This window comes from Thamnophis sirtalis, unplaced genomic scaffold (genome assembly GCF_051295495.1).
Source record: "Thamnophis sirtalis isolate CommonGarterSnake01/CBP01778 unplaced genomic scaffold, rThaSir2_p1.2 scaffold_2, whole genome shotgun sequence".
In the NCBI taxonomy this organism is placed as follows: domain Eukaryota; kingdom Metazoa; phylum Chordata; class Lepidosauria; order Squamata; family Natricidae; genus Thamnophis; species Thamnophis sirtalis.
In genome coordinates, this window is record NW_028261382.1 from 23,903,615 (window position 1) to 23,928,768 (window position 25,154).

At 48.1% G+C, this 25,154-nt stretch overlaps 1 protein-coding gene across 2 annotated transcripts in view; it reads right to left on the reverse strand.

The window, feature by feature from the left end:
• The window catches only part of TP53BP1 (tumor protein p53 binding protein 1), a 39,900-nt gene that overhangs the window by 5,673 nt on the left and 9,073 nt on the right, over positions 1–25,154 (reverse strand). The window contains exons 8-19 of one of the 2 annotated variants that reach the window (XM_087704446.1): positions 10,940–11,038; positions 10,413–10,625; positions 10,085–10,136; positions 9,818–9,904; positions 7,603–8,077; positions 4,845–4,997; positions 2,978–3,225; positions 2,311–2,481; positions 1,832–2,232; positions 1,541–1,732; positions 1,127–1,303; positions 729–929 (exon numbers count right to left, since the gene is read on the reverse strand). In XM_087704446.1, coding sequence (XP_087560572.1) covers positions 729–929; positions 1,127–1,303; positions 1,541–1,732; positions 1,832–2,232; positions 2,311–2,481; positions 2,978–3,225; positions 4,845–4,997; positions 7,603–8,077; positions 9,818–9,904; positions 10,085–10,136; positions 10,413–10,625; positions 10,940–11,038 — 2,469 coding nt within the window. The remainder of the gene's footprint in view (positions 1–728; positions 930–1,126; positions 1,304–1,540; positions 1,733–1,831; positions 2,233–2,310; positions 2,482–2,977; positions 3,226–4,844; positions 4,998–7,602; positions 8,078–9,817; positions 9,905–10,084; positions 10,137–10,412; positions 10,626–10,939; positions 11,039–25,154) is intronic. The other variant, XM_087704447.1, reaches the window with a different exon arrangement.

Genomic DNA, 25,154 nt, shown 5'->3' on the forward strand with positions numbered 1-25,154 from the left:
AACGGGGAGGGTGGGCATGGTATTTGGGAGGGGTTACTCATTGTGCTGGAGAAAGGTTCTGGAGTTCAGCTGCTGGTCGGACTACGCATGCGTGGGAGATTCCCGCCAGGACTAATGGCACCGACATTCCATCTTCGTGATGCCTTTTGAAGTTATCTCACACCTGACACTTGAGAGAATTATGATTGGACTGTAACTGTGATGCCAAGGGGTGGGGAATGGGCTATTCTATATATCAATCGCTTTCGCGCCTAAATAATCAGATTTCGCTTCGCTATGCCTTTAATCATTTATAATTAGTAAAAGTACACTTGATTTCTACACATGGAGTCTCGTGGTCTTCTTTCCTAATTATCTAATGGAGAGGTGCTGACAGCAGTTTACAGAGTCAGCATATCGCCCCCACAGTCTGGGTCCTCATTTCACCCACCTCTGAAGGATGGAAGGCTGAGTCAACCTTGAGCCAGTGAGATTGGAACCGCTGAACTGCAGATAACAGTCAGCTGAAGTGGCCTGCAGTACTGCACCTTAATCACTGCGCCACCTCGGCTCATGCAGCCATCAGCACCTCCTTAATTCTGCCCATGAGTTAATACCTGATCTATTAACCTCCCTTCCCTCGTGCAAGATTGAGTCTAACTTTAATGCAATACATAACCATCAAAGACATCACTTGAGTGTTCCAAAAGACCAACACACATTGATACAAGTAAGCCAGATGGCCTCACCTTCTTCTTCGCTGCTCACTACAGTCTTTTGATGACTAGAAAGCTTCTCTGTTGTATTTGCCATGGAGAGAAGAAAGGCGTAGCCCAAAAAAAGTGTTTTGTTCTGGGGCAAAGGACCCCATCGGTGGTCAAGTGCCAAGTGATCGCCTGAGTACTTTCCACTACTTGATGGGTTTGCCATCTCCCTGGCATTTGCAGCTCCTGCAGACAAGAGAGAAGGGTCAGCTTCCCAGAAATAACCAAGAGGGAAAGACGCAAGAGCCGGTGGGGACGGAGGGAAACCAACTGGGACATCCCAGGTTGCCTTTTGAGTGTGGGAGGAAGAAACCGGGAGAGCACAGCCAAATTGGCTCAGGAGAGCAGCCTCTCGAGACTGGAATCACCTGAGCGAGCCTCACCTGCCAGTGCCAGGCGCCGCCCCCGCTTGGCTGGTGACTGTTCCTCTTCTGAGACAGCAGCCAGTTTCCTTTTGCTGGAAAGGGGCTCCGGGCTCTTGCGGACGGGAGTGGTGCTGCCACTGGAAGGGCTGGGGGAAGCAATGCTACGTCTCTTCCGCTTTCCCTCCACCAGGTTATCTGGGTCCACCAGGGAAAGCAGAGTCAGCTTCACCTTCTGTAGGCCACCCGGCACAGGGCAGCCCCAGCCTCCCTGCAGCCCCTCCCCCAGCTGAGCAGCCCACATCTTTCTAGCCCTCCACAAAGGTGGAGCTCGCAGAGGGCCAGGATTTCCTCTGCATTGCGGCCACTCCCACTCTGGCCACCCAGGGGTGAGGAATGTGGTCACCAGCTGGGGCTCCTGTCTCAGAGTCACACCTAGGCTGATATCGGCTGCCCTGGTCAGAGGAGTGGCTGGCTGGCATGGGCCAAGCCCAAACTGCTCCCGGAGTCTGTTCCCTTGCTCCAAAGATAGGATAACTGCTGTCCGCCGGTACCACTTCTGCTGTCCATCCTTCTCGATGCAGTAGAATAGCTCCCCCGCCTCCTTCCGATGGCCTTTCACCACACCTGCAGCAAAGGTAGAGCTACAGGCTGAGGCCCCAATCCTGCTCCCTCTCCTTGTCCCACCACCCCGAGCGACAGGCATCTTGCAAACCAACAGTTTACCTGCACTGAAGTATTCATCCTCAGAAAGCGCCGTCACCTCCGTTTCCAGAGGGAGGGGGTCGCACAGGAGGACATCTCGGGCCAGAACGTCACATTCATAGCCATCGTCAAAGAGTAGCCTGTACTTGGCCCCACCCACATCCTGCGTGATGGTCCCAGAGTAGAAGTAGCCATTGGATGACCACTTGGCTACCACCCGGAGGCCCACCAGGCAGCTCCCAGAGGGAGGGAGCCTGGGATCGTCAGAGGCGCTCAGTTGCTCCTGCAGAGGGATTTCAGGGGAGCCACTGCGGCACCGAGGGGGCTCAGCTCGCTCCCGTCTCTCCAGATGTGGACCCAGGCTGGGCTGCCCATCCAAAGAGGCGCCACCGGAAAGTTCTGCCTCAACCTGCATGGAGCCCCTGCAGAAACAGCGAGAGGGGTTACAGGATGCCCAAAGCGCTGCCGAGAAAGCTTTGCTTCCATCGCCACTGCTCTACCTCACTCCAGTGGATCGGGAAGTGGGGCGGCCCCTTCGCCCTCGCCCACGGGGGGTGAGAGGCGTGCCTCTACACTGCTGGTTGCTGGGGCCTGGGTCTTCTGTCTCGTCCCCCGCTGCAGCCTTGCCATGGTCACGATGGGCTGGGCAGAAACCGGTCCCCTTCTTTGGGCTGGGGAGATAAGAGGCAGCTTAGCTCCTGCCGGCAGCCGCTACTTCCCTATCGGAAGCCTCCCAGGTTCATGACACTTGGATCATGGACGTAACAGCTCCTTTTCCCTTTGGAAAACCCCACCCTGGCTAAAAATAAAAGATGTGTATTGCAAAACAAGGTGGTAAAATGTTGTAGTCCAAAGTCAATGGTTGAGATGGGTGGCTAAATTGAATAAATAAAGTACCATTTCATATTCTTTTTCATTACTGAGTTTGGAAGGAACTTTCTATAAAATATTGACTTTCACAATATTTTGCCAAACATTTGGACTCTTCATATCTGTTTATCTACATCTGTCCTGAATAAGTTAAACTACACTTGAGGGTTTAGAGCTCAGTTTTCTGAACTGACATTAACTTCTCTTTGAAGACATCAACTGACTTTTGCAGGACCAAGAATGGCACAACCGGCTTCTGTGCAAACTGGCAGGTAATCTCTTAAGGCCCCCACTCACCTTGGCTTCCGGGCTGCGGGCAAGGCCAAGTCTTCAGAGCCCCTCCTTGGGCCCACAGAGTTTACACGGCTGCGAGTGGCAGACAGAGCGCTGCTTCCTCCACTGGAAGTGTGCTGAGGTCCCGACGCCTTGGAGGAAAAGGAGCTGAGGTCCCCAAGGTCTCCGGAGGTCAGAGAAAAGGCCCCAGTGCGGGAAGGAGAGACATCCACCTCACACTCATAGCAATCCACATGGGGTTCCTCTCGCTCCTGAAAAAGATCAGGTTCCAAATGGGAAGGGGGGCACTGCAATCCTCCTCATGGCCCCTTCCACTCAGGCACCCAGCCATTCATCCACCTTTATCAGAACTCCTGCACTCAAGAAGAGTATTTTAATGGCATTTTGAAGGTACAAACTGCTCACGTTCTTACTGTCATTCCATTTCTGACATAACAGAATTTAACACAGTTGGAAGCAACCTTGGAGGTCTTCTAGTCCAACTCCCTGCTCAAGCAGGACACCCTGTACCATTCCAGACAAATGGCCATCCAATCTCTTCTTAAATAATAGATACTACCATAATCCAGCAAAAGCAGCCTCGAGTTCCATTTTCATCCCATGGATAAAAAGAAAAGCGTGCAAAACAGATTTTACCTCCTGGAGAAAGAAGACATTTTGCATCCATTCCTATCTTAAATTGTAGATCTGAGCTGGGGTTTCCTCTTAGGTTTCTTTCTTCCCTCAGCCTCCCCCCCCCCCTTCTTCTGAGTCTGAATGTCGCTCCCTTTGATGGACGAGGCCCTCAGGTCACGCAGCCTCAGCCTTCCCACCTGACGGGCTCAGGACCTTCAGTAGGCTCAGGAAGCCTACAAGTCTGGCTTATCATTGTGTCCTGGATCTGGGGTGCCCCCTTTAAGACACAGGATTGGCTGGGAGGACCCTAATATACCAGAGAATATTGTTGCTAAACATTTTTATGAGCTCTGGAGGACTGAAATATCCTTAGCCTGCCAAGAGATTAATCAGGCCAGGCAACTGACTCCACCAATAAAGGGTTCCACCACAAAACCGTGCTCGACTAAACCGCGCCCGACTAAACCGCGTCGCTGACGTCATCAACAGGGCGACAACAGCGCGGAGACAGAAGCACGCTGTAAACCCTAAACCTAAAATGAACCCCTAAACCTAACCCCCCTAAACCTAATCCTAAACCTAAACCTAACCCTTAACCTAACCCTTAACCTAACCCTAAACCTAATCCTAACCCTTAACCTAACCCTAAACCTAAACCTAACCTTTAACCTACCCCTAACCCTTAACCTAACCCTAAAGCTAACCCTAAAGCTAACCCTAAAGCTAACCCTTACCTTAAGTTGAATCGGCTTGCTTTCAAAGCGCTATTTAAAGCGCCCTTCTTTCTCCGCGCTGGCTGTTGTCGCCCTGTTGATGATGTCAGCGACGCGGTTTAATCGGGCGCGGCTTAGTCGAGCACGGTTTTGACGGGTCACACCAATAAAGTCCCTCACCTGGGAGGGATCTCACTCTTCGCTTCAGCTCTCAGGCAAATTGGAGGGAGGGGGGCTGCCCAGGCCTTCCAGCCTGACCACCTCTACTTCTGACCACTTCACTTTCACTCAGAGACCCTAGAATCTGGATCCTTCTGGATGTGACTTGATTCATTTTGCAAACAAAAAATGCTGTCCCTATTTTGAAGAGAGCAGAGTATGGAAGAGCCTTTGAGAGCCCCCATGGCCTGGATATGGCTGCCACTGCCTTTGCCCCAGGGATCCTCTAAAAAACCGACATCTGAGAGCATCACCCTTGAAGAGATCATGCCAGAAACCATGGGGTCCACAGCTTTACTGGGGCCTTATTGGAAACATCCTACCTCAACGACCTTCCGCTCCACTTCGGTGCCATCTTTGTAGTAAACATCTGTGATGACACGTGTTATGAGGGTGCGCACTTCCCGAATTGTTCTCACATGGCGCTGTAGGACTTTACCTGCTGGTGGGTGGGGCAGTTCAAATTCTTCCTCCTTCTGAAGAAAAAAGAAAGTCCAAAATATTTCCAGACATCCTTTCATCAAAACCAAGTAAATTGGGTTTGGACTGAAAAGTTTACTAATTGACTACTTGTATGTAAACCGATCGTTCTTGCTTCTAATTCTAATCTACCCCTAAAAGTTCACTAGATTTAGCTAAACACAGTCTCAGCAACAGCAGGTTATCAAGTCTGGCCAATTCTGAAAGAAAGCTAAGCAGGATCAGAGCTGGCTGGTACTTAGATGGGAGCCTACCAGGAAATCGAAAGGCTACAGACTAGCCTGACAAGTCAAGCACATGAAAAACTCTTTTCAGAAGTTGGCAAACCACCTCCAGGATGCTTCATAAGAATGACATGAATATTGTAATTGGAACTCCCCTTTTCTTTCACCTGAAGAACTAGCAGTTTGACACCCCTGCACCAGAACATCCACTGAGAGCAAACCCCACTCCCACCCTGAGATTTTCTAGTTTACATCATGAAACGTCTGCAAGAAAACAACCCGGCTGAGAGATTAAGGAAGTCTCCGTTCAACCCTGAGCTGCAAATATTCTTTATCGGTGAAACAGAATCTAAGCCTTTTACGCATGTTAAAAGCATGTATGGCTAAACTTGAGAATATAAGATTATCTGTTTATTTCTGTAGGATTCCTATTCAAATTCTCTATTTTTCTCCTTTAGTTTCGTGTAGCTCAGACGCTTAAAAATTATCACTTTCATTCAAATACATTTAAACTACAACCTACCTCAGTGCAGCCATAAGGAGAATACAAGCAACCCCAAAGGCAGAAAACACAACAATAAAAACCTGTTGAAAAAAATGTTATGTATTTACCAATGCCATAACAAAATATTAGCCAAAGGCCAGTCCAATGAAAAATCCTACTTATCCACTGAGGGTCAACAGAAAGTGACCAAGACCATTTCCCCAAGACCTTGGAAAAGGTCAAGATGACCCGAAGGAGCTTTGAATGCGGAAAGGACCAGGGAAGGCTCTTCCCCAACCTGAAACCGCTTCCATTTGGGAGGGCACTTATTCCCAGAGAAAATGGCCAATGCTTTAGAGCAGGGCCTGCAGGACTGATGTGTCATGCACTGGCCACGCCCACGCCCAGTTTAGCAAAGTCACGTGATGCTGCCGTGACGACGTGAGTTTGACATCCCTGCTTTAGAGGCTCTAAGAAATCAGTAAGTAAAAATACTGTTGCACACTTGTGTAAGTGACACCACCAATTGCGTCATTCCAACTGCAAAGACTCCTTCATCTGCCAACCAGCAACTTGTTTCTACAGCATCCCTTGTTTCTCACTGACTGGCTGAACTGTAGGGGCCTTCCCCACCCCCTTGTTCTCATCCAGAATTCCCCCGGTAGACAGGGGGGAGGGAAGCGAGTAGGTGCTGAGGTGATGGGCAGAGGGACAAAGCAACCCAAGCCGGCGACTACACTTAATCTCACCTCACATGGCCAATTTGCCATAGAAAAGGGATGAGAGTCCCAGGGCCATAATCTGCAGAGGGTTGCCACCTTCTCCTTAATCTCTACCACAAATGACAGAAACCACAGCAACAGAAGAGATGAACCCCTTAAAAGGTCCACCCAGTAGACCTAGCAGCCACATGGAAAGAAGGGCTCCTGATAGAGTGAGCGGAGTCCCCAAGTCCATTGCAGGCATCCTAATTCAGGTCGAGGCTGCTCCTCTCAAAGACTCTCCGCAGAAGGGAGCCCAGCCTCACTGCTCCCTCAACTCAAGAACCAGAAAGCTGAAAAGGACCACAAGACCCATCCACGCTTTCTTTCTGCAACCTGCAGGAAAACCTTCCACCTATCCAGGAGAGGCAGAGGTCACCCTCTGCCCACCTTCCAGCTCCACACGGACTGCAAGCAGCTTCTCAGACCTCCTGGCTGCTCCCAATGTGATCTGCCGGGATGGCTGCTGGTGCCTTCAGGAACCAATTTTAGCACCTAGAGCCCACCAGACCAGGACGTTCCTTTTGGCAGTCCTGGCAGGGAAGTGTTCGAGGCTATCCTGGTTCAGGGGTTGCTCTCCCTCAGAACTCACCTTCATCCTAATGCCACACATACTGGCCCCCAGGCAGGTGCTTTAGCAGCCCAGCATGCCAACTGGACTCGGGCCTTGACCACCCCACTCCCTAATCTAGGACAGCACCCGGAGACCACCCGAGAGCTGCAGCCAGTCCAGAAAGTGCTTGCAGGAATCCCAAGATACTTAGCTCCAGGTGGTGGTTAGGAGAAGAAGGGGACTGAGGGCAGCCTTTTTCTGCTGTGCCCTCACATTCTGGAACTTACTTTCTGTGTGACCCCTTCCCTCGTGGCAATCCAAACACCCACCAAACCCCCAAGCCTTCACCTGCCTGCTCGAGGAATGCTTTGTTTTGCATCAACTCCTAAAAACAGAAACTGTGCAGGGTTTTCTAATTAAAGTGATTCAATGGTAGTCTCCTGAAATATCCAACATTGGAATTACCGGATGGGTCTGAATATGCAAAAAGAAGTTATTTCTCCTTTATAAATTTCCCTGCTGCTGTCAGGTAGCCGTATTGGAGCCGCCTGAACTCCAAATGGCCCCATCTTCCCTCACCTGACTGGCCAAGGACTCTGGGGGGTTTCCGGGCCGCCACATAAAGTCCCGCTCTGTTTGCACACTGGCGCTGTGCTGCTGGAGTGGAGGACAGGCTGTGCTGGTGCCAACTTCCACCTGAGCGGCAGAGGCAGTCTGTGTGGCGGCCGACAGGGGGCCTGCTGGGTCTCCCAGGCGCTCCACTGGCACCTGGGTGCTCTTGCCATTGCTGGATCCAGGCTCTGGGAAGGTCTTTTCTTCTGGTGTGCCCACATGCCCCTTCTTTGGGGCTCTCTGATTCTCCCCCTGCTGAAGTGAGGCAGCGTCAACCTCCATGGCCTCTCCCACTTCGGCACAGCCTACCGCCTGCTCTTTAGCAATAAGGTCAGAAGACAGGACTTGTCTGCAACCGAAGGAGACACATTTCTGCTGGTCCTTCCAGGTTCGTGATGGGTCATCTTCTTCTTGGGAACTTGGAAAATTGAACAAGTCACCCCTAAAATCAAAAAGTGCAACAAAAAAAAACTCTGTTGGATCAGATCCAATATCCTGTCTAATCTGATCACTCGTTTCCAACCGTTACAGCCAACAGGCATTGATCCGTCCCTTGAACTTCCCTTGCATTTGATGATGCCTCTGTGCAATGTAGTTCCCCTTACAGCATGGTTTTCTATTTATTAAATGTATATGCCTCCCACCACAATCAAGCGACTCTGGGAGGTTGATGCTTGGCTGTGAGCAAGCTCCTCCCCCATCGTCTAATTTCTTGCAAATCTACCCCACAGAGGCAGTCATCTCAGGAGACACCGAAAAAGACCAGCAACGGACCATCCCGGACTCAACCAGAACCCCAACTGCAGCCTACTTGCCACGGCTACCTTCTCCCTAAAGCTGGAGTCTCTTTCATTCCAGAGGAGCAGCGTAAAAAATGAAGCTGGACATTACTTTCTGGCCACGTGGAACCATTCTGCAAAGTCAAAGACTGCAACTCTCAAAGCTGAGGAAATGCAGCAAAAATCTGCTCTCCAGAGGGAGCAAGGAAAAGGTCCAGGAGTTGATTCCAGGCGTTGTGTACCAGGCCTGTTTCCTTTTCTACATGAAAGCAGCTTCTGTAGCTGCAATCTCTCTCTGCAGCTTCTAGGCTGCGTTTCTTGGAATCTTGCCTCACGCATTACACATATGTCTCATGGGGTCATTTGGCTAGCCCCTTGTCCTCAACCCCACGAGCCCTTGCCTTCCTTCCCCTGTGCATCTCTGGATACAGCCTTTTCATACTGCAAGGACGATCTACCCACAGCTCCAGGGCATCTATCTATACACTAAAACTCTCATTCCTGTAACCTTCAAGGGAGCAAAATGGTGCATCACAGGGCAACCATTTTTGAATCGAGGTCCCCCCCATGGGTCAACTTACAGAAGGCATCCAAAATCTGAGGTCCCATGGAACTGAAATTTGGCAAATTTTATAAAACATTTTATGATATAATACAAAAATTATAAAGCATTTCCTGATGTTTGACTTTGCATTACTTTCAAGTCTGTTTAGAACCAACAAGCAATTTCTCAGTCAATATATTCTGTTTATGCATCTAATTTCACTTAGATGTATTTGACGCCACAACAGCTGCTCTGCATTGAAGAGCTTCCCATCCTGTTCCAGAGCGAGAGTGTAAGAGAGGCTACACTCCAAAAGAGCCTCCAAGGCAGGGAAGGGAGCGGGATCCAGGGCAGCCTCCCCTGAGCCTCAGCAGCCTTTCTCTGCCAGGGGTCATCAGCCAAACCGCAGCATAGCTGAGCTGAAGCTGCTGAGCAATGCAGGTACACCAGCATCCCCAAGATGAGGATGGACTTCTGGCCTTTTTTGTTCAAGGAAGACCTGGGCGGATAGGGACGTTCTCCCTTCCAAAGCCAGGGTACAGAGTAGAGCCATGTCAGTGAACTGGGACCATCTGGAGGAGACAAGAACAGAGGGCCACACAAATGCCCTCCATCCTCTGCACATTTGGGGGTACCCTGTCCTACATCTGCACCCAGGTCTCTGCTCTCTGGCAACCCTTGCCTCTCAAAGAGCTCCTTCTTTTCCATTTGTCCAACCTTCCCAACAAAGGACCCAGCAGAGACCCAGAAACGCCGACATGTAGGAACCAGCCAGACTTAGCAGACGAGGCTGCACAGAAAAGGGAGTTCTCCATCCCTGCATAAGGAAGCGGCCAGAAGGCCCAGAGTCGAGCCTTACCTGAACAGGGAAGACAGCTGCCCTGGGCCGGGAGCCTTTTCTTCAGGGCCACAGACTCGAGCGAAAACTGATGGCGTCTTCTGGGAACTGCAGACAGATGTGAGACAGGGAGAGATGCGTAAAGGGCCAATCGTGTCACAGAAGCCAATGCACATTAAGGTTCCCTTCTTCTGCCATCCTAGATGGATTCCCCCCAAAAAACAAAGAGGCTTGGGGTGGGGACACAGCAGTGACTGGGGACAAACTCTTCCTTGCCAGAGGTCTTACCTAGGATCGCTTGCTGTGGCCAGCCCATTGGTCCTTTCCCTGGTTTCAGGCTCTAAGGGGAGCAAGGAGAAAGAGCAGAATACACCGACCTTCAAACAGGAGCCATCCTTTCTCCAAACAAAGTCAAGGCCAGAAGCCGCATCTCATTCACATTCAAGATGGCCACCTCAATGTCAACTTTTCTCAACTGGGTTTCCCAGGGACTAGATGGGGGCATCCCAATCACTGGAGGCAACCAGCAAAAAAAAAAAAAAAAAAAAAAAAGCCAGACTTCCTGGCCAGCCCCCCCCCCCCCCCCCGGTCACCATTCCTGGGTGGCCTCTCTTACTCTCCAGGCTGAAAGGCAGAGGCTCGTCACTCTCTTCCATCACGGGGGTCACCAGGTTCCTACGCAGGGAGAGCCCCCCTTCCTCTTCGCAGGCCACCACAGAACTCCCTTGGGGGCTCTCCTCCATGGCTGCAGCACCAGCCGAACCGGCCCCAAAGACACCATCTCTGCCCTCTGTGCCAACTGCAGGGTGCTCTGGATCGCTTCCCACCACTGAAACAAGCCAATAAAAGGACAGCTTCAGGAGGGCTCCTGGGGTCTCTAAAGCAGAGCCAGCAGCAGCCAACAACCAGCTTCTTCCTTTCTGCAAGATCCATGGAGATGTGTGCCAACCTTGGCTCCCTCTTCCAGCATCACAGCTGTCATTCAGGCAATGTGTCAACCAGCTCCAAGGGTCCAGCTGGCAAAATCGCATCTGGAAGTTTTTTCTTCACCATTCAAGCAAAAATACCATGCAGAGCTTCAGACCCACACAGGCTCCCACAGAAATCCTCTTCCTGCCCCCAGAGAATCCACCCTCCACTTACCAATGGGAGTGCTGTGCCTGGGGCCTTTCTTGTGCTGGCCCACCAGAGGCGGGGTGAGGGCATCTCTCTCTTTCGCCAACAAGATACAAAATGGTGCCTCTGAAATGACAGGCAAAACAATTCCACCTCCTTGCTTCTCTTGCCTTCATACCAAGCAATTGATCAAAGCAGGCTTGCTTAAAATGGGATCCCCTGGTTGCTATCAGCCTGGATTGGTCCCCTCAGGCTGCGTTCCTGAAGGTTAGGAAGGCCAAACTCTGCTGCACTGGTCCACCTGCTGCTTGGTGGACAGGTGTTTTTCCACTCCCCATTTTAGGACTGAGCATGAGGGAGAGGGTGGCTCTTCCCACTCCTGGTGAGCCCCTTTCCCTCTCCACCCCATTGGAAACAATGCATACGGACTATGGGGGAATAGGTGGTAAAGACGACAGAAATTTCAGAAAGAGCAAAGCTGACCTGTCTGATCAGGGATAAAATAAGTACCCTTTATAAAAGACTGGAAACCTTTTATGAACTTTTTGCTTAAAATGGCAAAATATTAAATGGGGGTTTCTGGATTTGCTAATTGAAAAATGGGTTGAACACAGAAGGGAACCCTGTAACATCAAAGAGGGAGAGACAAGAAGATTTAACAGAATACAGATAGACCATTTATTTAATGATCGTTCAAAGTTACAACAGCACTTTAAAATCTTTAATAGGAAAACAAAAGAAAAAGAGGGGTGGTTCTGTATACCAAGGAAACAATAAATGCTAAACAAATCTATACGGATGAAGGAAGAATTTTGATGGTGGAGTTAGTAATAAACCAATAAATTTCTTATAGCAATTAATGCACCAAACAACAAACAAGAAAAAGTTTATTTAAAAATTGCATAAGAAGATAATTGAAATGGACTATGAGATTATATGTATGATAGGAGATTTTAATGCAATTGTAGATATAAAGCTGGGCCCCGAAGTTGTAAAATAGGTTAAAAAAAATAAGGAGGACTCTTCCTGGGACCTTTTTCAAAAAGGCAGAAAAAATAGGTAAACAGGATACATGGAGAGAAATAAATCCAGAGAAAAATCAGTATATATTTTACTCAAAGAGACACCAATCATGGTCCAGAATTGATAAGACATAGATGTCCCCAGAATTGAGCACAAATATGCTCAAATATGCAGGAGATAGAGATAGTGTCAGGCCTGCAATTATATTCCTTTTAGAATTTTGGCCAGCCACACTTTCTCTTATTTCATTATGCTGTTTCTTTATTATAGTTGATGGGAGGGGGGAATAGACAGGTGTGAGATTGTGGAATGTATTGTTTTCATTCTTTACTAGAAGCCAAGGTCATCCTTTGTCTCCACACCAGTACACCTGACCGGAAGCAGCTGGGTGTGGATGCCAGCGTGGAAGAAGATTGGACCATGTGATGGATTGTGGGTATGGGGCAGCGGTGGGTTTCAAAAATTGTTCGAACCTACTCTGTGGGCCTGGCCTCCTTTGTGGGAGTGGCTTGCTGCCCATGAGACTGGATGGGAGTGGCCTGCCACCCATGTGACCTGGTGGGAGTGGCCAAGATGATGTTATTACTAGATATTACTAATTACTAGATATTATTAATACTACTAGATCATTATTAATGCGTAGATAACTGCAGGACATTACACACACACACACACACACACACACAAACTATGACAGTGCTAAGAAAACACCAAAAAAAATAAGAATCCCCCCCCAAAAAAAGACTGCCAATGAAACCATTTTTTTCCCCTAAGCCTAAGGACAGGAAAGACAAAGTCACTGGAATAAAAACCATCAAGGCAATGTGGAAAATTATAGAGGACAGGCGCTCAAAGAACCATCAACCACCTCAGAATTACCTAAACAAGGAGGGTGAAACACACTGCCTTGCAACAAACCTGACCTGTCCATAGAAAAGCAGCCACTTTGAGACACATAAACCTGGTCTGAACACTTAAAAGCAACATATTGCATCACAAATAAAACATTTGCAAAAAGGAATAACATTTCTTGTAATAACATTCTATAAACAATAAATAAATAAAAATTCCCTAAAATAATTAAAAACCATCACGTTCAGAGAACATCAAAGGACCCCACTCTCCCTCCTTATCTTTTTCTTTTTTGTCCTAACTTTCTTCTCCTTCCCCCCCAACCTCACTTCCTTCTAGCACTGATGATGTTATCTAGTTTGGTAATGAAATGCCTGTAAGAAAACCACCAAGCTCAGAAAGCAGCAAGGATCCCACTATCCCAAACCTCCTCTTTCTCCCTCTCTTTCTCCTGTTTGTCCTTTCTCTTTCTTCCCCCCCAACCCCACTCCCTTCTAGCACTGATGATGTTACCAAACTAGGAGTGCTGGAGAGGAGCTCTCACAGGGCGAAGAGCTTCCCGCTACAGGCACAATCTATCTGCAGCCGTAAATGACTGCAAGCAGCAGCTTCAGGCACCTGCTCACAGCTGACAGTTACGTTTGGGAGCAGAGGTGGCGGCAGCGGAAGCGGGCACAGATGGGATGTCCCCTCCTGCTGAGTAGAAGGAGGCGGCGGGGATGCGTTGCTAAGCGGCTGGCAGGGCAGAGGTGGGTGCAGCGCTGCCGCACTTGCCCTTGGGGCTTTTCTTATGGACATGTTGGCTGGTGCTGCTTCAGGGCGCCCCGGGCGCCGGCTCCTCTGAGTGCAGCCCATTCCCCCTCCCAAGAAGACCGTTTTCTTTTTAAAAACACCTCTGCAGACGATCTTGAAAACCTGCAAGGTTGCTTTGGGAGGGGGAAGACAGACAGCATTCCCCCCACCCCATTCCTGGTTGCCTGCAGCCTCGGAGCCTTCCGCAACTTGTACAGTAAAGGCAATTAAGAACTTCTCTCGCTCGTGAGATTTTCTTTACTGTGCAAAGGCTTGCTTTAAGGCTGCAGGGTACCGGCGTTCCCGGAAGTTACTTCCGGGTTCACCGGCCATCCGGTTCGCGCAAACTGGAGCGATCCGGGAGGAACCCACCCCTGGTGTGGGGACAAGATCATGAACTTTTAACTGGGTGGAATTCTGATGTCATTTCCAGTATTGGGATTAACACATATGTGCCTAAGATGTCTGCTTTATTAAATTGGAACTTTAAGGATAGTTTTCCCTTGGTCTCTGATTTAATTCTACATGATACTTGGAACGCTGACATTATCCCAATACTCCCTTCAAAATAAGTCACCAGCAACCCTCCCTCACCGGGGTGGTGGTGGTGGTGGTGAGGGTTTCCCAACTGCTGAGCCACCCGGTCAGCATAAAATATCAGCGAACAATTAGGAGAAAGCCTTTTGAGATAAGAAGATGAGATGAGATGTTTCTCTACAAATCTGGTGAAGCAGTTTCGCTTTTAAAATTTATTGCCGCTGGCAAAAAGCCCAGCCTGTGAGGGATGGAAAGTAGAGGAATGAAGGAGCTTAATCTCAACGCACCTAGGAGATGGCCAGAAGATCTGATGAATGGAGATCCCGGACCATTTCGGACAACTAAACGTGAGTGCATGCTCCCCCTCCTTCCCTCCAGCCAAGGCTTGGAAAAAACCCTGGAATGGAGATTTTGACTCCTTCCAAACGGGGACAATTGAAATGAGCCAATGCCCTGCAACTGAGTTGGAGACAGAATCCCTAGCAAGATGGGATTTTCAACCCAGCCAGCAAGAAGGATTTGGCCAGCATCTTTCACTTGCCAGCCAACAGAAATTGGGCTGCAGCTAGTGGATGAAGCACCACTAAATTGGGCTTTCTTCCCAGAGTATGGATGGTTAAGATTCCAGTGGGCACCTCCTGGACCATCAACATGAGAAAGTCCCCCAAGCCAGCAGAGGTGCCCTTGGGCCAGAAATCCTCCAAGCCAGCAGAGGGGCCCTTGGGCCAGAAATCCTCCAAGCCAGCAGAGGGGCCCTTGGGCCATAAAACCCCCTAACCAGCCATCATTGGGTGAACTGTAACCTGTGAATCAGGCACCCTCGGGATGGGTCTTAATCCCAGGTCATGGATGGAAGGGATTCCAATTGGTACCTGCCCTTCCTCAGCAAATGGCACCATGGCAGACAACTGGGCAGTGGCCAACCGAGGGATTGACCTCCCCACCAGTTCCAGTCTCCCCTGCAATGCCCCCAAAGGTTCTTGCCCAACCTTCCTACAGAGAAAAGTTCTCAACAATGGAAGAAGGGATTACCAAGGGGCAAGCTACAGAATGGATGGTGGAAAAATGTGATGAGGCGGTTCCTAAGTTTAGAGATGTAACTAGGTCCCTTTCCTCGTGGGGGCCAATAAAATGCCACCTTTGCTGTCAACTTGGCCACAAAGCGTCAGCATGCTTGGCTCCAGCCCCATTGCCACAAACGTGCGTACCAACTGCCACGGCGGAAAAGAGAAGGCACCAGATGCCACCACAAAAGAGTCATCTGGGCCAACAACCTCTAGAAGAGGATCCCCAACTTAAAGTGACGAAGAGTCCTACCAAGGGGGAGACCTCGGAGGAGGAAAAGGGCAACCAACCTCTAGAAGAGGATCCCCAACTTAAGGTGACAAAGAGTCCTACCAAGGGGGAGGCCTCGGAGGAGGAAAATGCTGAAGTTGACCCAATGGTGAATGCACCCATCCACCCCTTCTCCTTCCAAGTCAACCTCCAAGTGCCTAAGACGGGATTGGAGGGGGAAGTTGAAGCAGTTGTGAGCACAAGTTGCGCTCGATGCTTAATCAGCACGTCGATTGTCAAGCAACTAGGCATAAGCACAAGACTGCTAGCCTGTCCCATTCGGGAACGCTAATTGGAGGGGCTCAAACCACATTAGTCACTGACCTGGTGAAGTTACAAGTGGGCTGCCACTGCGAGCTTCTCAGATTCATTGTGGCTCCAGAGATGCCAGAGAAAATAATCTTGGGGCTTACATGGTTTGACAAGTGGAAGCCTACGATACAGTGGGAAGATGGTGGTAGGAACGATGGTGGTGGTAGAGCCACTACCACCGGTGGAGGAAAAGGGCCAGCCAGGGATGAATGAATCCAAGAGCCCAAAACCTGCAGCAGAGACAAAAATCCCAGCTGTCCAACAAGAACCCAAAAACTTGTTGGGAGATGTTTTGTCGAGAAAACCGCAGCATGATAGTAATGGAAGCCAGGATAAGCTGATGACAGCTATGAAATTGGCGCTCCCAACAGACCAGTCTGGACTGCTACAACGAGTGGCCAGCCCTAACAGACCAAGGGAAGAGGTTGCAATGGACTTCATTGTGCAACTCCCAGACAGCAGTGGAAACAGAGTAATCTGGACAGTTATGGACTTGGTTTCCAAGCAGGCGCACTTCATCGCTTGCTCAAAGTTGCCGTCCGCAAAGGAACTAGTGAAAATGTTTGTGAAACACATTTATCGCCTGCACGGATTGCCCAAGAGGATCATTTCAGATCGCGTAGTCCAGTTCACAGCCAAGTTCTGGAGCCAGATCCTGAGATCCATTGGGTCCACACAAGAACTGAACTCAAGGGGGTCATCCTAGCATGAACTGAGCAGCAGAGAGAGCCAATGCGGTAGTGGAACAATACATCCAGTGTTTTGTGGACTATCAGCAAGACAACTGGTCAGACTTGCTACCCTTCGCCGAAGTGGCATACAACAATGCGGTTCACAGCAGCACTGGATTTACTCCTTTCCAGAATACCAGCGGCATGGAATTTGTTCCCATGCCTGAGTTGCCTAGAGAAGCTCCCTCCTCCATGTCTTTGAATGAATGGATGGACATGCTAAAGAAAGGATGGGAGAATACGAAGAAGGCTCTAGCAGATGCAGCAGAGGCCTACCAGAAGCAAGCTGAGAAACATCGCTCGCTCCAAAACCCCTTTCATGTGGGGGACAAAGTTTTTGTGTCTATCAAATACTTAATATTAGGAATGCCTAGCAAGGAAATTGGTCCAAAATTTCTAGGTCCATTCCCAATAGTGAAGATAGTAGGCCAGTTACAGTTCAACTCAGTCTACCCAGAAGTCTAGGGAAATTTGACCCAGAATTTCATTGTAGCTTGTTGAAACCAATAATTGGGTCTAACATAAAAGCATCCACCCAAACTTTCTCTCCTCCTATGGAGATAGAAGGGGAAACACAATCCGAGGTGGAAAAGATCGTAGACTCTAGGTTGAATAGGGGTCGCTTGCAGTATTTAGTGCAATGGAAGGATTACCCTTTGTCTGAAGCCACTTGGGTGAAAAGCTGGAACTTAAAAGTGGAAAAGTTAGTAGAACAATTCCACGAAAAGTTTCCCGATAAGTCAAAGGGTCCCCTAGGGGGGAAAGTAGGTGGTTAATTTTTTTATGTTAACTTTTATGTTGTTCTCTTTTCAGGAAATGTTTTTCTTCTAAGGAGAGGCCGCCTGTCAGGCCTGCAATTATATTCCTTTTAGAATTTTGGCCTGCCACACTTTCTCTTATTTCATTATGCTTTCATTAGTATAGTTGATGGAATGTATTGTTTTCATTTTTTACTAGGAGCCAAGGTCATCCTTTGTCTCCGGACTTTCACACCTGACCGGAAGCAGCTGGGTGTGGATGCCAGCGTGGAAGAAGAAGATTGGACCATGTGATGGATTGTGGGTGTGGGGACATGATCATGAACTTTTAACTGGGTAAAATTCTGATGTCATTTCCAGTATTGGGATTAACACAGATGTGCCTAAGATGTCTGTCTTATTAAATTGGAACAAAAAAGATCGTTTTGCCTTGGACTCTGATTTAATTCTGCATGATACTTGGAACGCTGACATTTAGATACACTGGAGTATTATTATGACATGCACTTGGTAAAAGAAATGATGTTGATCTTTTTAGATGCACAAAAAGCATTTGATAACTTAAATTGGCAATTTATAGTACAACAATTAAAGTGCATGAATTTTGGTGAAAAATTTACAAATATGATTCAGACAATATATTCCAAACAAACAGCAAAAGTGATCATGAATGGGAATTTGATGGAGAATTTCAATATAAGAAAGGGAAAAAACAAGGATGTCTACTTTCCCCATTACTATTTATATTAAAATTGGAAGTGCTAAATAGAAATGTTAGACAAGATTCAGATATAAAAGAGATGGAAATCAAAAAAGAAAAATATAAATTACAAGCATTTGCAGATGACCTGGTATTCATTTTAGAAGAACCACTAGAAACTGGCCCCAAGTTAATAAGTAGAAGAATATGGAGAAGTGGCAGAATTGAAAATAAAGAAAAAATAAAATGTTAGTTAGAATTTTTACAGATAAACAGAAAAATGAGCTGGCTAAGAAGATAAACCTTCAGGTGGCTAAGAAAGTAAAATACTTAGGAATTTATTTAACAGCAAGATGTGCAACAGTTAAACAAGATAATTATATAAAATTAATGCAACAAATCAAGCAAGATTTGGACAAATGGAAGAACCTGCAACTATCAATGGTAGGAAGAATAGCTACTATAAAAATGAACATTGCCAAAACTACTTTTTTTGTCTCAAACAATTCCTATAAAATGAGACTAAAAGTTTTTAAAGAATTGAACAAACTAATGTTAAAATACATTTGGCAAGGGAAAAGAGCAAGAATAATTTTGAAAACGTTGCAAGAATCCAAAAATAATGGGGATTTTGGGTTGTCAGATTGGGAGCTTTACTTATCTGGGTGAAAGAATGGGTAAACCTGAGACATAGAAGATTATTATTATATTGGGGGGACATGATCTCCAACTGGGGTGGCATGCCTTTTTGTGGTATGGTAAGAATAAAATACATAGATATTTCCAAAGACATTATGTAAGAAATGCACTACTTCTAGTATGGGAAAACGTTGAGTTGAGTTGAGTTTATTGGTCTTGTATGCCGCCCACTCCCGAAGGACTCCGGGCGGCTTACAATAAACAAGGGAAGGGGATAAATAAACAAAACAACACTTTAAAATACGCAACATTCACAGTTATTGTGGGGCTGGATATTTCACAAGCCCCCCGGCCTGCTGGAGCAGCCAGGACTTGGTGGCTTTGCGGAAGGCCGGGAGGGTAGTAAGGGTCCGGATCTCCATGGGGAGGTCATTCCAGAGGGCTGGAGCTGCAACAGAGAAGGCTCTGTTAAAACAAAAAACTATATGAAAATACCAATCTGGCTTTCTACAATGGAAGCACTGATACATCCAAATGTTATTAACTTGGAAAGAATTATAACATATAAAGACTTTTTAAATGAAGATGGGGAACTTAAAACGACACAGGAATTGCAAATTTAAGCAGTAGACTTAGCATGGTCCCAGATTGTTGGGGGCAATATGCTGACTCTCTGTAAACCGCTTAGAGAGGGCTGAAAGCCCTATGAAGCGGTATATAAGTCTACTGCTATTGCTATGGTGGCCAATACAATCAAGATATGTGAACGCTGCAAAGACACATGGATTCTATAAAGAGCCAACAACACTTGATCAGATATTTTTAGGGATGGATGAAAAATTAATAAAGAAAATATATAGTTATTTGTTAAGTATTAAAATGGAAGATGAATAGGTGAAAGAAACGATAGTGTGGGCAAAAAACTTTGGATATACTATAGAACTGACTGAATAAATGGCAAAAACTCTGGGATAGAAATTACAAATGGACAATGGAAACTACCCATAAGGAAACCTATATAAAAATGTTCTGTAGGTAGCATTTGCCACCTGCAAGACGAGCAAAGATGTTTAAAAATATGTCCGCAAAATGTTGGACATGTAATCAGATACTGGGTTCCTATTTCCATATGTGGTGGGCTTCTCCAAAATCAAAAACATAATGGACAAAAATACATGCATAGTTAGAGAAAATGATAAAGCAACATGTAGACTTAAAATCAGAAATATTTTTAAGTATATTACCAGAAAATTACAATAAAGGGACTACATATTTAATAATACATATGTTAAAAGCAACAAGCATTGTATTTGCACAATATTGGAAAAATGAGGACACACCTACAGTGAAAGTATAATTAGAAAAATATTATTGTGTGGAGATGGATAGATTGACATTAATATATTTGGTATTTGGTGTTTATTCGATTTGTAAGCCGCCCTATTCCCCAAAGGGACTCAGGGCGGCTGAACAAAAATCAGGGGAAGGGGAAAACAAATACAGAAAGTAAGACAAACAGGACAGTAATACAACAATTTAAAAAAGCACAGCAAGCACAGCAAATTCGAGTGGGGGGGGGGGGGACTCAACCCCAGGCTTGCTGGGACAGCCAGGCCTTAACGGCTGTCCAGAAGGCCTGAAGGGTAGTGAGGGTCCGAATCTCCACGGGGAGCTCGTTCCAAAGGGCCGGAGCAGCCACAGAGAAGGCCCTCCTCCGGGTGGTCGACAGCCGGCATTGGCCGGCAAATGGAATTCGGAGGAGGCCTAATCTGTGGGATCTAATGGATCTATGGGAGGTAATTGGCAGGAGGCGGTCTCTCAAGTACCCAGGTCCAATACCATGTAGGGCTTTATAAGTAATAACTAGCGCCTTGAAGCGTATCCGGAGACCAATAGGCAACCAGTGCAGCTCGCGGAGGATAGATGTGACGTGGGTGTACTGTGGCGCGCCCACAATTGCTCGCGCGGCTGCATTCTGGACCAGCTGAAGTCTCCGAACACTCTTCAAGGGCTGCCCCATGTAGAGCGCATTGCAGTAGTCCAGTCTTGAGGTCACAAGGGCATGAGTGACTGTTGTAAGATCCTCCCAGTTCAGGTAGGGACACAATTGGTGCACCAGACGAACCTGGGCAAATGCCCCCCTGGTCACAGCCGACAAATGGTGATCTAAGGTCAGCTGTGGGTCCAGGAGGACTCCCAAATTGCGTATAATTTCACCCACCAGCTTGAGAGATGGAATACCTTGACAATTTGTGGGAGGAAAAAACACAAGCCACTCGGTCTTGTCAGGATCGAGAGCCAGCTTGTTAACCCCCATCCAGACCCTCACATCCTCCAGGCACTGACACATCACGTCAACTGCTTCACTGAGCTGGCACGGGGCGGACAGATACAATTGAGTATCGTCCGCATACTGGTGGTATTTTATCCCGTGCCATCGGATGATCTCTCCCAGCGGCTTCATGTAAATGTTAAACAGGAGGGGAGACAGGACCGACCTCTGCGGCACCCCATAGTTAAGGGGCCTAGGGGTCGACCTCTGTCCTCCAACCAACACCGACTGCGACCTGCCCGAGAGGTAGGAGAACCACCGAAAAACGGTGCCTCCCACCCCCACCTCTCGCAACCGCCGCAGAAGGATACCATGGTCGATGGTATCGAAGGCCGCTGAGAGGTCCAGGAGCACCAGAATGGAGGCCTGGCCCCCGTCTCTGGCTCTCCAGAGATCATCGGTCAGTGCGACCAAAGCAGTTTCCGTGCTGCAGCCAGGCCTGAAACCAGATTGGAGGGCATCTAGATAATCGGCTTCTTCCAAGGACCGCCGGAGCTGAGAGGCCACCACTTTCTCAACAACCTTCCCAACAAAGGGGAGGTTGGAGACTGGACGGTAGTTATTTAAAACGGCTGGATCCAAGGACGGTCTCTTCAGTAGGGGTCTCACCACCGCCTCCTTTAACAGGGGGGGAGGGGAGAAAGGACCCTTCCCGGAGAGATGCGGTCACTATCGCCTGGATCCAGCCCCGTGTCACCTCTCTGCTGTTCGCGACCAGCCAGGAGGGACACGGGTCCAGTACACATGTGGAGGCATTCACTGCTCCGATGGCCTTGTCCACTTCCTCAGGAGTAACAGACTGGAAATCAATCCAACGATGTCGCTCAAGACCCTCCCCCAGTACCTCAGCTGGCTCTGCGCAATTGGAGTCCAGGTTTGCCCGAAGCCGAGCCACTTTATCCGCGAGAAATTGGACGAACTCCTCAGCCTTACCTTGTAAAGTAGTGCCCGAATCCCTCCCTTTAAGGAGGGAATGCTATCCTAAACAAGGCAGCTGGGCGTGACTCAGCGGAAGCTATCAGAGCGGCAATGTGAGTTCTTTTTGACGTCGGAATTGCCCGGAGGTAGGCTCTGATGCAGGATTTTAATAGTGCTCGGTCTGACTCGGACTTACTGGATCTCCAGCGGCACTCTAGGCGTCTCTTTTGGCGCTTCATCTCCTGGAGTTCCTCAGTAAACCAAGGAGCCCTCCTGGATCCATTGCCTCGGATCGGCCGTAAAGGCGCAATCCGGTTAAGGGCCCCTGTCGCCACGAGTTCCAAGCAGCGACCAGCGTCCCAACCGAATCACGGGCGAGAGTTCCAGGTATAACACCAAGCGCCATCTGGAAGCCCATAGGGTCCATAAGGCGCCTGGGGTGGAACCACCTAATCGGTTCCTCCTCCCTACAGTGGGGGATCGGCCTCCGAAAGTCAAGCCTCAGTAGGCAGTGGTCCGACCACGACGGGCAAGATCTCAATACCCCTCAGACCAAGATCGCAATTCCACTGCTCCGAGAGGAATACGAGGTCAAGTGTGTGACCCGCCGAGTGAGTCGGATCCCGAATTACTTGGGTCAAGCCCATGGCTGTCATGGAAGCCATGAACTCCTGTGCCCCATCAGAGTGCTCGCCGAGAGAAGGCAAGTTGAAATCCCCCAGCACCATAAGCCTGGGGAACTCAACTGCCAGCTCAGCTACTGACTCGAGGAGCGAGGGGAGAGCTGCTGCAACGCTGTTGGGAGGCAGGTACGTTAGCAGCAAGCCCACTTGACCCCCAGGGTCCAACCTCACCAGCAAGGACTCACACCCGACAAGCTCCGGAGCAGGGATCCTACGAGGAACTAAAAACTCTCGGATAACCACGGCCACTCCCCCACCCCTTCTCTGGGGTCGCGGCTGGTGAAGCATCTGAAAACCCTCTGGGCACATCTCGGTGAGGGGGACTCCTCCCTCCAGGCCCAGCCAGGTTTCAGTAATACATGCCAGGTCTGCCCCCTCGTCTAAAATTAAGTCCCGGACGAGGGGAGCCTTGTGAACCACAGACCTGGCATTTAGCAAAAGCAGCCTGAGACCAGGGCCCTGACTATTCGCGCCATCTGGCCTTGGAGTGGGACTAATAGGGCCGGAAGGAGGGATCTCTGTAACATAGCGAACCCTCCGTCCCCGGTAATGGCTTGCCCTAAAGTCCCGCCATATCTACCCCTCCCAGTTAAGACCGTAATGCTCCGGCCCACTCCCGTGTCCATAGGCCCCCCACCCTCCCCCAGGGCTATCGACATCCCTGGCAAGCCCTTCGAATCATACATTCTAAGGCTGGGGATTAAACCAGGCCCCCCTAACACTTCTGCAAAGCACTCAGTGTAGGAGGTACCCGATTGTAGTCCCAGCCTTCTCAAACGTACTCACTCATCCAAACAAACACTCCCCCACGACAATTTAAAAAACACAAATACAGCTATATGATAAAAGTGGGTACATACATACATCACAGTCACACCTCAAGCACTCACCATATGTTAAAATGCACGGAGCACTGCGATAGTGCGATATCAAACAATGATGTAAAAGTGGAGAGAGAACTGCTCCGCTCTTCTCTCTCCTCTATGTCCTGGAGAGACGTCCACGGCTACCAGACCAAAAGTCAATAGTGTACAGGGTAGCCGTACATGGGAAAGGGTAAGGCATGAAAGTCTGATGTTCACAAGTAGCAACTGGTCAGTCTCACCCCTCTTAGAGTCCAAAAGAAGGTCAGCGCACCGCATGCACAAACGTTTCTTTCCTGATATTAAGTCTGGGGGGCCAAAGTCTGAAACTGGCCTGAGCCGCTCTAGGCGGTGGGGAGATAAGGAAAAAATAGAATATTTTAACATGGGATATGATTTATCAATGGTTAGATAAGAGGTAGAAATTAGAGGATGAAAGATTGTTATATATAAGTAAATGATGCAAGAATCTTACTATAATAAGCAAATATTAATATTCTAATTATGATTTTATTGTTAGTATTTTATTAATACTTTATATAAACAAATTGATCCAGACAATACACTATTTATTAGAATTATTATGTCAAAAGAAATTGCATGGGCTTAACGGAAAAGGAAGGGCAGACAGGCAACCAAAGGCATCTGTCCCAACCAAACGGAGAAAACTCAAGAGTTTTGGAGAGAAACAGTCTCTCTGATGCCACCATCATCCACCACCAGCAGTAAGAGAGGGGAATCACTCGAGATGGGCTGAGGAATCCCTCCCAGGCAAGGGGCCTGCCTAACCTGGGACTCCAGCAGCTCCGCTTCCCCTGTTGCTGCAACTTTCCTGGGAACTGCAGCCCACAGACAGGAGGGCCAAAAGGGAGTCTTGCTCTACTCAAAGAATGAGAGCTATCCCAGTTCTGAGGCCTTTGGAAGAGGTCAGCCCAGTGGCCTGGATGGAATGTCCAAGGAAGATGGCAGGGAGAAAGGAAGAAAGATGAGACGGTGGCTTCAGAAAGAATTTTAGCTTGAGGACCAGAAATTACATTTGGAACAATTTTAACATTTGTAAGCCAGCCAGAGTCACCTCTAAGGAAAGATGGCGGCATACAAGTCTAATAAAGTAAATGAAACAATAAGAATAAAAATAGAAAATGCTTTGAGCCCAAGCAGAGTCAAACAAACAAGCAAAGAATTGCTTTAATTGAGGAGAGCGCAAGACAAAAGATCAACTTCTTTCTAGAAGACCTCCAAGGTCCCTTCCAGCCCTATGACTCTATGATTCTGTCTCTGAAGGAGCATCTCAGAGGAGAGACAAAGATGTCTATCACAGGGATGAGCAGAAGTTTGATAATGGAAGTCCCTAGTAAAATCTACAAGACAGAACAAGAAGGGGGGCTCAAACGAGGAGGGATCTGGTTTCTTCAGGAAGATTTAAAACCTTACAGTCCAAAATTAACAATATCATAGTTATTTTAATTTGCTGAGCTACTAAACAAACAAATATGCTGAAAAAAATAAATTTACTCCAGTGACCTCATAGACTCAAAGCACTAAGCTCCAAATCAGTAAGCAGAGCAGAAAAATTACAATGGTTTTAAACAGGAATTAACATATTGGAGTCAACAAGCTGAATGCAAGAAAAGAGCAAAATAGTAATACTGGTCAAAAAAACGTTGAAAAAGAGTTTGCCAGGAGTCTCCTGTAAAAGAAAACAAGAGAAGCCTTCATAAGCGTGAAAGTGAATTGGGGCATTTTAACTGTGTGGGGACAAGAAAT